General features: G+C 37.0%; 1 protein-coding gene across 2 annotated transcripts in view; it reads left to right on the top strand.

Moving 5' to 3' along the window:
- The window catches only part of ITGB8 (integrin subunit beta 8), a 43,587-nt gene that overhangs the window by 9,345 nt on the left and 19,904 nt on the right, over window positions 1–14,338 (top strand). The window contains exons 2-3 of one of the 2 annotated variants that reach the window (XM_081345093.1): window positions 8,706–8,788; window positions 9,830–10,001. In XM_081345093.1, the coding sequence (XP_081201219.1) occupies window positions 8,706–8,788; window positions 9,830–10,001 (255 nt within the window). Of the gene's footprint in view, window positions 1–8,702; window positions 8,789–9,829; window positions 10,002–14,338 lie in introns of both variants that reach the window. The other variant, XM_081345092.1, reaches the window with a different exon arrangement.

The raw sequence follows: 14,338 nt of genomic DNA, 5'->3' as shown, positions 1-14,338 counted from the left end.
ATGGACGACACTTCGCAGGGCTTGGGGCAGGCGCGCATGGGAGAACTGGGTGGGGTATTTATTGGCCTACGGGCGGATGTTGGCTTGTGTCGGTGGGGTGGGGTTTTTGAATGGGCAGACGATAAAAGAGCATTGGAGCAGGATGCTGCCAACGCTGACTTTGTTCCAGTTTAGTTATTCCTGTTTGGCTGTGTGGAAATAAACATTGTCACTCGTACCTATGACTGTTTGTGGTTTTCGTTGGGGATTCACTGTGACACTCACATTGCGTACTACCACTCAGATCGTCTTGGAGACAGGGACGGCTGGGCAGGCAGGGAGGGATAGCTGACCCACCCAATCCAAGCAGACTTTGTATGCAGTGTGCACAGGAAATACATCGCTTGCCGTGATTGGCTGGTTGTTGTATATTGGGATTGGCAATTCTGAGGGAAGGCAGTCTATCTGGTGAGCAGATACATGTGGTGGTGAATACAGTACAGCACAGCACCAGTATCTGTAACGGGTCATACAGTACAGCACCAATACATACAGTACAGTATACACATGGCTAACAGTCAAGACCCCATCATGGCTTCACCAGCAAGAAGGAAGAAATATGAAGCCAGTTTCAAACTTAAAGTTGTAAACTTTGCCATAGAACATAATAACTGTGCTGCTGCAAGACAATATGGAGTAACAGAAAAGATGGTTCGGGACTGGAAAGCAAATGAAAAAGCATTAAAGAGTATGCCAAGGGGTAAGTGTGCATTAAGAAGAGGCACCCCACATTGGCCAGAACTCGAAAAACATGTAACAGACATGGTGAATGAGCATCGCCAAAGCAGTTATGTAGTGACACGAAATAAAATACGTTTGTTTGCACTTCAGTGGGCCAAATCTAACCCAGATCACAGCAACAGATTTAAGGCCACTGTATCCTGGTGTACTAGATTCTTGGAAAGGTAATAATCTGGTACTGAGGCAAAAGATGAAAATTGCACAAAAATTACCTGCAGATCTTGATGCCAAAGTAAATAGTTTCCATCGATATGTAATACAACAGCGCAATAAACATGGCTGTGCGTTAAGTAGTATCGGAAATATGGATGAAACTCCAATGAGTTTTGATATGGTTGGAAATAAAACTGTCGATCCAAAAGGTGAAAAAAACAATTTTAATTAAAACAACAGGACATGAGAAGTCCAGTTTTACAGTGGTACTAGCATGCACAGCTGATGGCGCCAGACTGAGACCAATGATTATTTTTAAAAGAAAAACAATGCCGAAACTCAAGTTCCCTGTTGGTTGTTTTGTACATGTGAATGAAAAAGGCTGGATGGATGAAGAAGGGGTAAAGCTATGGCTTGATAATGTATGGAGCAGGCAACCAGGTGGACTTATTCAAAAACATAGTCTACTGGTGTGGGATATGTTCAGGGCTCATTTAACTCCCAGCACCAAGCAAAGGCTGGCAAGAATAAACACAGATGTGGCAGTTATTCCTGCAGGATTGACATTGTTGGTACAGCCACTGGATGTGTGCCTAAATAAGCCATTTAAAGATCGCATTCGAGAACCGTGGAATGAGTGGATGGTTAGCGGCAAAAAGTCATTCACAAAAGGAGGAAACATGCGTGCTCCACAGTTGGATGTTTTGTGCAAGTTTGTCATAAAAGCCTGGAATGATATTGATGCAGAAACAGTAATCAAGTCTTTCAAGAAGTGTGGCATATCAAATTCATTAGATGGTATGGAGGACGACTACTTGTGGCAAGATGAAGAGGAAGCCGAAGCTGAGACCACACCATCTGATACGGAATTAGATCCATACGATGACTGCCTTACAAATGTATCACAAGATGTCATTGATGTACTTATGATATCAGATGATGGAACAGGAGGATTTTGAAGACTTTTAAAGGGAAACTGTTACGCCAGCAAATCCTGTAAAAATAGCTTGGAGTTATGATGGGCGTTGCTGACTCGCCAGGAACTTGCCCGGCACTTGCTCTCTCTCTATTGTTTGTTATCTTCCTCCTATCATCATCAGTTCCAGTTTGGTTGACAGCTTAGAAAACAAACAGCATGGCAGCTCCCATGGGTTTATTGTCTTATCCTTCCTTTCAGCTTTAGAGTGAATTAGGAAAAGTTTAATCCACTTGCACTGTTTTATGTTTACATGTTTGATGACAAACAGCCTTATGTTTATAAGTGACAGTTTTCCTACTACGTACCTGCATGTCATAAGCATTTGAATTAAAATTACCATATTAAAATCAAATCTGATGTTTTTTAATTTTTATTTGGTGTGCGTTGGAAGAGGGGTAGTCTTATACGGCGAGTATAGCCCAAACCCTATAATTTAACAGGAAAAGTAGGGGGTTGTCTTATACGCCCAGTCGTCTTATACGCCGGAAAATAATGAGACAGTAATTCCAAATATATGCAGATATTGAAAAGAATCATCTTTTGCTTGCAATGAGAAAAATTTTCAGGAGTAAAATTAATGTGAATGAATCTCTCCATTACATTTGATCAATCTAAACACATTAGCACAAATGAAAAGATTTAAATATAATGCAAATCACATGTCAGTTATTTTAGTATCTTTAAGATTTCCTGAGATAATAGCAACCTGTAAGGTATTGAGATAGGCATACATTTAATTCCAGAACTGTCTGCTTTTTGGACAGATCTAGCTCCTTGTTTCTCCATCACTGCTCCTGCTCTAGGATTTGAGAATCAAAGGTCTTACTGCTGGTTGAATAACTATGTACTGGTCTTAGATAACTGACTGATTTTAAGAGGGCTAATTATAATGTCAGAGTCCATGTAATTAATTTTCAGATTAAAGAATTTGATTTGAACATTCTGCAGCTTCCATAATCTAAATCAGATTTACCACTGAATTTCATCTTGCCCAAAGAATACATTCTCCATCCTTATTCTCACAGTATTTATTCTTGCAATGTCTGGTCTATTAGGTCTTATTTAGGAGAGTGAAATGTAATTCTACTAGAATGCATGTTGATATACAGTTTGACATTGCACAACTAGTTATGCCTGAGGGTTTAATACATACCTTATATATTACTGTTTAATATAAAATGTGGCTTCTTTTGCTTTAAAATCCCTATTGATACATATTTGTTATTTAACTAAAGCCAGTACAAGTTGCCCCTGGATTTTTGACAAGATAGATATTTGGTTCTACCAGTTTTGTCTGGATTCTGCTAATAAAATAGTAAGAAAATTCTATACTGAGCCAAGTGATAAAAATATTTCCAGCTTTATTGTGAGGTTTAGAAAAGAAACAAAAAAGCATAACTAATTTAGTTATGCTTTAATTCTAATTCTTTAGAAGTAGAGTGGCAGAAAAATATTTTCTGAATGAATATATGTCTATAAATGTTATTTCTATAAGAAATTATTGGACCGTATTGTTAACCAAACAGATTTTGAATGGTATTTTTAAAGTTATGTAACCCTAACTCATGTTTGTCTCCTTGCAACATTAATTAATATGTGATTTTAAAACAAATAGTTCATAAAGTCTTGTTACAGGCCATCTCTCTTACTGTCTTCTATACATATGCAGTCGTTGATTTGTTATTAAACTCTGAGAAACTAATAACAAAATATGGTTGGACAAAATCTTTATTAGATTTTTTTTCCCTATAGTCAAAACTTACATAGATTCAGAAGGCAAAAAAAATCAGCAAAGGGCAATAACAAAACAGTACTCCATTGCCAGCTGTATGAAGCAGACTATATCAAAAAAACCAATCCCACAGTACGACTATAGCTACAGTCAGGGCTTTTTTTCTGGGGAAAAAAAGGTGCCGGAACTCTCTTTTTGTGGGCGCAGGAGGCGGGGTGGCGGGGGAGTGGCACTGCTGCAGTCATGGGTGCGAGGGGTGTTGGTGGCGGGCTTTCCCCCTGGGCCGGAACTGGCGTGGCTGGTGCTGTGGGAGCAGCAGGGCCTGCTCTATATGGCGGGGCTGCGCGGGGCGTGTGGCAGAGGTGGTGCGGGCCAGACAATGCAGGGTGGCCACTTAGGTGTGCAGGGTGAGGCGATGGTGGCACAGGTCCAGCACCGGATAGGCCACCAGCCTAGCTGTCACGGGTGAGCACAAGGAAGGAGTGCACATGAACTCCACAGAATCCACCTCCCACTCCTTGTCCTCTCTTACTTACCTAGTTGAGATGGTGTAGTTGGGCAGCAGGGACGCGGTGGCTCAGTGGGTTAGGACGCTGAGCTTGTCGATCAGAAGGTCGGCAGTTTAGCGGGTCGAATCCCGAGTGCCGCGTAGCAGAGTGAGCGCCTGCTACTCGTCCCAGCTTCTGCCAACCTAGCAGTTCGAAAGCACGTAAAAATGCAAGTAGAAAAATAGGGACCACTACGGTGGGAAGGTAACAGCGTTCCGTGCGCCTTTGGCGTCTAGTCATGCCGGCCACATGACCACGGAGACATCCTCGGATGAGCGCTGGCTCTTCGGCTTTGAAACGGAGATGAGCACCGGCCCCTAGAGTTGGAAACGACTAGCACGCACGTGCGGGGGAACCTTTACCTTTACCTTTACTAGTTGGGCAGCAGGGAGGGATGCAAAGTTCCTGCCAACTCACCTTCGCTGCAGACAACTTGCCGGTGCAACGTTTGCCGGCCAGGTCTTTTGGCGTGCTCAGCAGCAATTCCTATTGGTTTTAGAGGGAGTAGCATAGCTTGTTCAAAAGCTTTTGTGTGTGTGTGTGTGTGTGTGTGCAAAAAAAGGTGCCGGAACACCATTCTGAGTGTTCTATGAGAAAAAAGCCCTGCTTTTATGTTTTAATCTTCTGATTTTAAAAATATATTTTTTTCTATTGTAAGTTGCTCCAAACCTCGCCATGTGGATTGCATACAAATATTATATACTGCTCAAAAAAATAAAGGGAACACTTAAACAACACAATGTACTGTATTTAATAGTAGGATGTCTTATCTTGTGTTCCTTTTATTTTTTGAGCAGTATATAATTGGTAAATAAAGGTAGAACATATGTTAAATATACATCAAATGATAATATGCTTCCCTACAAAGTCAATTCTTGCTCAATGACAGACCAACGAGTTAACTCGGAAAGGCAAGAGGAAAATTTAGAAGAGATCTGTGCAACTTGTAGAAGGGAAAGGCCCACACTGATAAATTAAAAATCTTTGTGGTCTGCAAAAGAATGCTGGTGGGCTAATCAATGATTTGGTGACTAGAGGAGCATAATGCCGCTGGGGGGGGGGCGAAAGCCCTAATAAGCAGGCATATACATAGAATGAAGGCTATTGCTAAGCACATTTGATTTGTGCTTAAATTGTAAGCCGCCCTGAGTCTTCGGAGAAGGGCGGGATATAAATGGGATTAAAATAAATAAATAAATAAATAAATCTACAGTGTTGGAGCTCGTGGTCATGGTAAGCTATGGAGGCACTAGGCAACATGACTTTCAGGGCAGTGGTGGTGATTTTATTATTATTTTTTTTAAAAGTCTGTGCTCTGTCCAAGGGTGCTTGGTAGGCTGCATGTACAGGACGTCTAGAATTTATTTTGGAGCATTCAGCTATCTAGAGCAGGCATGTCAAACTCATTTTGCTTGAGGCAACTTCTTATAAAAGAATTGCCATTAAATTGTTTTAATAAAACAATTTAAATCAATTTTTCACTTGATTTCAAATTAAATGAATTATATTGGTTAACAATGAGATTTTTTTAGTACAATTGCCAAATGCAATAAACTGGTTTTAGGTATGTTATTGAAAGGAAAAAGCAATCCCTGCTGCGTTACTGATCCCAGAGAAGCATTTGCATGTATGCAGGTACCCTTAGGGTGCCATAGTTATGGATGAGAAATATTGGTTGCAAAGTTGGCATTTCTGGATGTAATACAGATATTTTGGACTTATTTTTATTTCTTTGCATGTTTGGTATTTTTAAAAAGGCATATGCTACTGACCATGCTTATGCGCATATGTAACATTTTTTGCTAGGATACATGACTACTGCTTTCCCAGAATGTGAAAAGTGAAAGATTGTGAATAAACAAAATTTTAATGTACAGATAATACCACCAGAAATTATTTTAGCCTTTTTAATAAATGTTGTTATTGATGTTAAGCTCACCAGGGAAAACATCATATATTGTTATGTATATACTAGGTTAATTATTTAAAGACTGAAGTGCAACATAACTAGATTCTAAATAATCTATTTTTCAAAACACACAACAGTCCAAACAGTAAAAGTAAAGTCCAAATTAAGAATATTTCATTCTTAAGAATTGTTTTAAAGTAGTTTAGTTGTAATAGATGTTTATAGATTCAAAATAGTTTTCAAGAGTATTTACAAAAGATACTATTTTTTTCTAGCATCAGCTAAATTAGACATATTACATTGAGAAAAATGTTTCTCATTTCTTTCCTTATTGATTTATTGATTTCATTGAAGAGATGTTAACATAGGAAATAGATTATTTTGTTATCTAATTTTACCTTCCAAAAGACAGAAGAAGATGAAAAATGTGAAGTTCTTTTCTGTTGGCTTTTTTGAATTAGCTTTTTTAGATTCTAAAAGTTTAGTTCCTAAAGAAGTAACCTTGTAAATAATTTTAATGTCGTCTAGTGCAGGGTAGGCAAACTTGGCTCTTTTATGACTCAAGGACTTCCCAGAATTCCTGAGCCAGCATGGCTCAGCTTGGAAAACTCTCTCTTTCCCCTCAGTGTGGCTAGCTCAGGATTTCTGGGAGTTGAAGTCCATGAGTCATAAAAAAGAGCCAAGACTGCAATAGGCTTTCCAAAGCCAATAGAGGCAGCTTTTTTTTTGCAAAAAAAAGGTGCCGGAACTCTGAGCTTTCTATGAGAAAAAAAGCCCTGGCTACAGTATCCTTTAATGATATAGGTTGTAATGATAGAATCTTCCAAGTATTTTTATATTTTATCTTCCATTCCCCTTATATCCTCATTGAGTCAGAGAGGAGGCGCCTGAGCCTATAATATTATCTATAATATGGCTTCTTAAACAGGGCTGGGATAATGTCCTTTCTGGGATTTTAGACAGCTAATGCCTGTTACTGGAAAGACCTGCCTTCCCAACTATGGGCTTGCTGGAAGAAGATATTAGAAAGTATTGGCCAACACTTTGGGAGGGCAACAATTTAGAGAACACAAATAGTGTTCATACTAAATTAAATGGACTAATTGTTTGAGAATAATTCATCTTATTGATATATATTTCCCTATAATATGTTTTAAGACACTATATATTTCAGTGATCTAACTTTTGGTGAACTACATAAAGTTGGTGATAGAGACAAAACTAAGTAATATTATTTTTTAAGTTTTTAATCATGCTAGAAACAATGCAGCATATAAATTGAAATAATAAGTAAATATTATGTAACATGATTATCTTTCAAATATGAATTTGAATAAACAGACTGAAATTGAAGACTTAGAAACATTTAAACCATGAGATTCTGTGGTTATTTGTAATTGAGTTGTTTGTATTGAGTACATATTTCCAAAATATATTTTGGAAGGGTGTTTTGGCCTGCCCTAATTTCAGAATTGTTTTTAATGTAAGGCACTCACTCTTTAATGAAAAGAATCATTGATATTTTGGCTTCTTTCATTTCATGTTTGGCCCATGCTGAAAAAAGAGACCTATCATTTAATAACAAAATGTTACCATTGCAGTTATAGAATTTGAAATAAATGCACCTTTTAATTTTCATTTTCTATGGATATGGTTGCTATACTGAAACTCTGCAAAGTGACTGAACACAAAACAGATTATATTTCAATGGCTGTCTTCCAGAATCCTCTGACAAAGGGATGAAAATAGTTGATGGCATGCTGTCCTTTAGTACAGTACAAACTTCTAACAACATATCAAATATACAAGGGATATGGTTTGGAAATAAACGGTAGTAGTCACAGTAACGTAGCCAAATTAGAGCAGCTTTTTAATCTGAGACATAAATGCTCCAATTATGGCAAATTATAGTTATGATTAAATTTACAAAAAATGGTAGATAGTAGATATAATAGTAATGTTAGGAAGCGGTTGGATTTTTATGAAATATGTACTCGATGCCTTCTTCAGCTTGCCAGTTCAACAAGTATGTTGGGAAAGGTATAATTGTAGCAGAATTGCCATAAATGAACCAAGCAGGAATCAAATTGCATGTAGCTACTGGCTGAATCAGAGTAAGTGACATATGACATTCTAGCTGTTGATCAAAAATGCTTATCATCCTTAAGAAGAATGAATGCTGGTAACTGTAATTTAATAGCTTCTCTAGTGCTAAACATTGTTTATCCCTGGCTTGAGGATAAAGAAGCAAGCACAAACTCCCAAAATAACTCAAAGATATTACTTCTCAGTCACCAAAATTGTTCTGATGCTTTACTTGCTTGGTTGCTTTTCAAAAAGAGAGGATGACAACCTTACTCCAAATTTGAAGTTTCTAATACCTTCGACCACCAACTCATCATGAATGTTGCCGTCTGTTATGATTGTATCACTTCCTATTTTGATTAAAATCAAAATGCTGATAATATCTTCATGCTTTCCAGTAGAGCTGGCTATTTCTAAAATAAAAGACGTCATAAGTACAAGGATTAACATTTTATAAATTATGCCTTGGTCCTCCAAATGTTTGCAATTAGTTTAATAGTTTATTTCTTTTTGTAGCAGACAACAGATGTGTCGTATCAAATGCAGCAACATGTACTGCCTGTCTTGCAGTGGGTCCTGAATGTGGTTGGTGTGTACAAGAGGTAAACAGTTTCTTTGCATTAGTCAGCTATTATTTGTTTACCTTTCCTTCACCTATACAGTAGGATTTTGCAACACTTCAATTTTGATAGGATGATGCTTGGGAAATTCCTGGGATTTCTCACATTTAGCAAATTCCAGTGACCAGAAGTCAACACTGATTTGAAGGCACATACACATATACCAAAATACACAAAACTCACTTGAACACTGACTTTAAAGCACATACACACAAAAGCTATGGTAGGCTCAAACTAACCTCTTTCCCATATTCTCTTTTTTTTAACAGCATCACTCCATTACAGTGATGGAGTAAGCAAGCAAATTCAATAAGTAAATAAAAATATCTTCTCTGCTACTTCATCTAATAAAGTTCTTCATTAAAGTAAGGAGCTATCTTGAATTAGTGGATAGGTAGAGGCCACTAAGATGAATTCTTATCCAAGGTTTTAGTTGCCTCAATATTCCAATAAATAACCAAGTCTTTGGCAGAATAACATGTAGAAATAACCTTCTTTATGCTCTCTTAATTAAAAATAGTCTGAAATAATAATGTTTTAGTGCTTTGTCCAAAAGAAAAGAGAGAAATAATTTTTATCTGCTTAATGAAGAATTCTATAAAGTTCATCTTCTTTCTTATGGGCACATGAATGGGTTCCAATTTGCCAGACTCAAGTAGCTCCAAATTATCCTTTTTATGTTTTATCCTTTTCATCTATTATTACAGACATTAAAGATGAATACCAGCATTTGTACTTTGTCTTAAGGTTATGTATTTTACCTTTACTACTATTGATGCTGATTTTTTAATAAAATATGTGCTTTATTCCCACCCTCGTCAATTTTGTTGCAATGTGCAACACTATCTCACCTGTCTTCAAAAACAGTAGTATTATATATGGTTTGGTTATGTTGGCTTTATTGTTGGTTTGGAATAATAACGTTTTGCTTATATGATGTTATATTTTCTGAAAATGAAAGTTCTCCCAACTTCTTATAATTTTGTTATGTATTTTGTTTCCCGCCCCCCGACATTCCAACAGGATTTCATGGCTGAAGCAAAACTGAAAGAAAGATGTGACATAGTTTTACATTTAATCCAAAGAGGCTGCAAGCCAGATTTCATAGAAAGTCCTAACATTGATGTAACAATGCCCAGCAATGAGGCTAATATTCAGGTTATCCCAGGAGAAGCTTCAGTGCAGCTGCGTCCAGGTTTGGATATCAGAATTACTGTTTTAATTTAAAAACTACATTTTGTCTTTGGCACAATCTAGGAGACTGAAGATAAAGCACCTTGGATAAAAAATCTAATATGTTTTTACATAATCAAAAATAGATTCTGAAGATTCGCTTGGTTTTTAGAAAACAAATGAAAGGATTCTAAATTATTCAAAAACTACAACTGCATAATCTTTTAGATACACTAATTCAGTTAGTTGTGTACTTGGACTAAAATTACTTACAATAATTGGTTCCAACAATTTTTAATGTTCTTGCCATCTTCTTAAATAGCTAATGAGCCTGGCTGCTGCTATTATCCATTGTCTTAATTACTACTAACCATTCATCAAAATTGGATAATTAAACTGAATCACTCTATATTTAGTTACTCATCTCTGCATTCAAATTTTGTAAATGACACTGTTTACATTGCCTATATTTCTTAGGTAGATTTTATTTTCTTAAATTGAAGACAGGAATATTCTTCCAGGTGTGAAACTTGACTCTGACTCCAATAAGCATCTTCTCTTCCCATGCGTGAATGCCTATGAGCGCATGCATGCACATACACACAGAAAGACACACATATAAACAAACAGTAGAGATCTACCAAATCTACTCAGATCAGCATAGATTAACTCCAAGGTCAACTTCAGACCAACAATCAAGTAAGCATTACTGCCACAGAGCCATTAGTAAACAGCCCAAGCAAAGAATCTCTAAGACTGCCCCCACCCACCTAGACAGACAAGACACCAGAATATAAACTGACAGCAAACAGCACTCCTTACTAGCACTGATGATGTTACCTAGTTAGGGTAATGAAACATCTGCAAGAAAACAAGCAAGCTCAGAGAGCACTAAGAACCTCTATTTCAACTCTGAGCTACAAATATTCTCCTTCATTGAGATCTACCAGTAAGCATTATACTTCACTTTTGCTGCACAATGCCTGTCATTCATTCAGTGCTGGCTGCAAACTAGCCTTGATGTATTGCCAGGAGCAAAATATTCCAGCTGCTCTGCAAACTTGGAAAACCAGTCCCCTCCCCCCCACACACACTTTCATCCCTTCTCATTGGTTGGAATCTACATTCCAATGCATTTCTTCTATGCCTTGCTTATTCAGTGGGATCACTGACTGCTCACCACGCTCCCAATTTCCAATTTTGTTTCATACTCACTTGACAGCAAACTCCAAAAAGGATCTGCATTCTGCAGGTGGTGGGGAAAAAATAAAAGCAAAATAGGCTGAGTTTACAATGCATTGGGAACAGCTTACAAATCCAATAGCTATGGCATAGCAAAGTTTCCTGTCATATATACATATTTAGATATGATTTAAACTTTTTAAATAGATTGTTGTTTTCTCTTAAGCATCTAGATGCTTTATGTATACCTTCTGAAAGACCACTTGATGGGATGTTCATTAGTTTGAGACTCTTGAGTAATATCTGCACTGTATGTGAATTAGGAAGGATTGTCAGAAAAGGCAATCAGTGATCAACCACTTGGATGAGGCTGTGGGAATTAGAAAGTTGAATGAGAATCACAAGGGGTCAACCAATAAGATTACATGTTCTAGTCCATGTTGCAGCTATTGATGCATATGAGAATATTTGAAGCACCTTGGAGGCAATATAATTTCAGAATAGGATGCAGACTTGTTTGCTGCAAATATCCTGCTCTCATTCAGATTAAGAATATGTAGATATAAGCTTGTTTAATGCAAAATAGGTGCTAAGGTATGTTAATATAGACAAAAATAGAAATAATTGTCTATTCAGAATGCTCTTGGTCTGGAAACTTAGGAATTTAATTTGATGATTACAATTAAGGAAAACAAAAACTGCATTCTGAAAAGCTAATTCAGTTTGTGGAAGTTATCTAGAAGTTTGGGAGCTCTGGTTAACTTCATTTGTAAAAATGTAATTTGAGCTTTAAAATTCTGGTTTGTCCGGAAACCTAGCTCCAAAAAATATAGATGTATGAACAAGATGCATATAAAAGATTTTCTTTGAGCTACCATTTAACTATAGCAGAATTATCTTGCCAAACATATATCTCGTCCCTAATCCTTTGTAAGTGAAGGGGAACTTCAGACTGTTATTCATCTGCCTACAGTTTCCCTACCCAAATATTATTGTTTTCAACATCAACACAATTCATTATTGGTCTAGTGCATTGTACCAGGACTGCTGATTCTTCTTGGTAAATTAACTTGCTTACAATAATATTTTTTAAGTTGATTCCAGCTGCATTGAAGGGCTAATTTCTAGTTTTCTCAGTCACTATGATCAAAGAAAGTATAATATATTTAATTTATTAGCTCCTTGAAAAAAAATGTGTTTTCATAACTATAGTATTTCAGTGGGCATCACCTTGCAAGATTAGTGTAGAGTCATGTGGAATTGACCACAGTATAAATCTAATAAATACATAAATTAGCATTGTGCATTTCAATGGATGTATGCAAAGCTCCTTTTCCATATATGTACTGATTTTAGTGACAGCTGTCATTCCTCAACACTAAAGACAGTTCTCATTCCAGCATTTGGGTAGCTCAGTTATTACAGCCACCTGGCATTATCATAACAAATACATTGTTTGAATGTTGCAACCAGTGTAGATTTTCTGGCTATTTCAACATATGTAGAATTAAGGAAAGTACCAATACTTTTTTTGCAGTCATGGAGAAAGCATAGAAGAAACAAATGTAGATGAATATTCGTGTACCAGGAAAGTGTTTCAGGATCTGTGTCAGTCACCAGGACCAGATATTTTTGTCTTCTGAGGTTTTGGACTAGTACTGCAGCCCATCTCCAGGGAACTAGCTAGAGAGAAATTCAAAAATCTCTTGTCCTGGTGACCTATCCAGAATGGATCCTGAAGCAAATGTGGCTCATTTGACACTTTGCAGGTACTTCTATTAATGGTGCATTCTTTTACAGTCCTCTACTACTTCACACAAAATCACACACAGTATCCTAGAGTAGACAAACAATCAGCTGTGCACATTCTCCAGGGCATGGAAATTTAAAAATGCATCAATGTGCTCAATTAGCATGTGAAGTTTCCACAGACTTAAACATCTACAGTACTATCAGTGAAAACTACCGAATTGTTTCCTATTGGGAAAAGATTATAGTAGTCCTTGATTTATAACTATTCATTTAATGACTGTTCAGGTTTATGACCAGGTTTCACACTTGCAACTGTTGCAGCGTCACCATAGTCACATGATCAGAATTCAAGCACTTGGCAACTGGCACATATTTATGACAGTTGTACTGTCCCACCGTCATATGATCACCATTTGTAATCAAGCAAGCAAAGTCAATGGGGAAAGGCAGATTCACTTAACAACTATATGATTTACTTAACAACTGCAGTGATTAGCTTAACAATTGTGGCTTAAAATGAGGCACAACTCACTTAACAACTGCCTTGCCTAGCAACAGAAACTTTGAGATCAATTGTGGCCGTAAGTAGAGGACTACCTATTCACATTTGTAGTAGGAAAAGGTATGTTCAATAAAAGCCAATAATGCTGTTAAAGGGCTAGGGAGCTTTGCTGCTGGTTCCATTCATAGCATCTTTGTTTTATTTCCACCTTGGGGAACTATAAGTACACATAGAACATGAATATCTGCAAAGAGGAACCTAAACTAGATTAACTATGATGGATTGGATAAACTCAGTTTTACCAGATTTCTGTGCATGCACATAGACCATCATGCACCTAAGCTGTTCTAAGGCAGAAATGCACATAGTCATATGAAAATGTATGTTGACTATGGCAAAGCTAATGCTATAGCTCCAATCCACCTGTAGATGACTTACAAGAAGGTTTAAGTTGATTTCAACCAATAAGAAGGATCTTAGAAGTCTAGATTCTTTCTCAGGGCGACTTGGCCAATCTTTTCATTATCCTATTCTATTCTATCCCCTTGTAATATATGTCTATGTAAGATTGTAAAGAATATAAGATTCTGAGCCAGCTGACATTTCAGGGGAAAAAAATCTCCAGCTTGTTGAAAATCAGCTTTTAACATTTCTAACATATTTCACATTTTATCCTCTTTCAAGGACATTGGCATAAAATAGATGAGTTTATCTCAATGTCCCTGGCCTTGCAGTAGCCCTGTTAAAGATGGCAGGAGTTGCCTAAAGCCACAGTTTGTCTGTTTATATAAACCCACATAATTTTCTTATTATCATTAGCAAAACACAGGAAATTACAGTTGTGGCAGAAGTAATATTTCATAGAAGTAGTGTTATGAAGTAGATTATTACTAATTCTGCTACATGAAATGAGTTTGCATAAA

The sequence above is a fragment of the Vipera berus genome, assembly GCF_964194415.1.
Source record: "Vipera berus genome assembly, chromosome: Z".
Classification (NCBI taxonomy): Eukaryota; Metazoa; Chordata; class Lepidosauria; order Squamata; family Viperidae; genus Vipera; species Vipera berus.
Note: the sequence above shows the minus strand (reverse complement) of the source record. Positions and strands in the feature narration are given on the sequence as shown.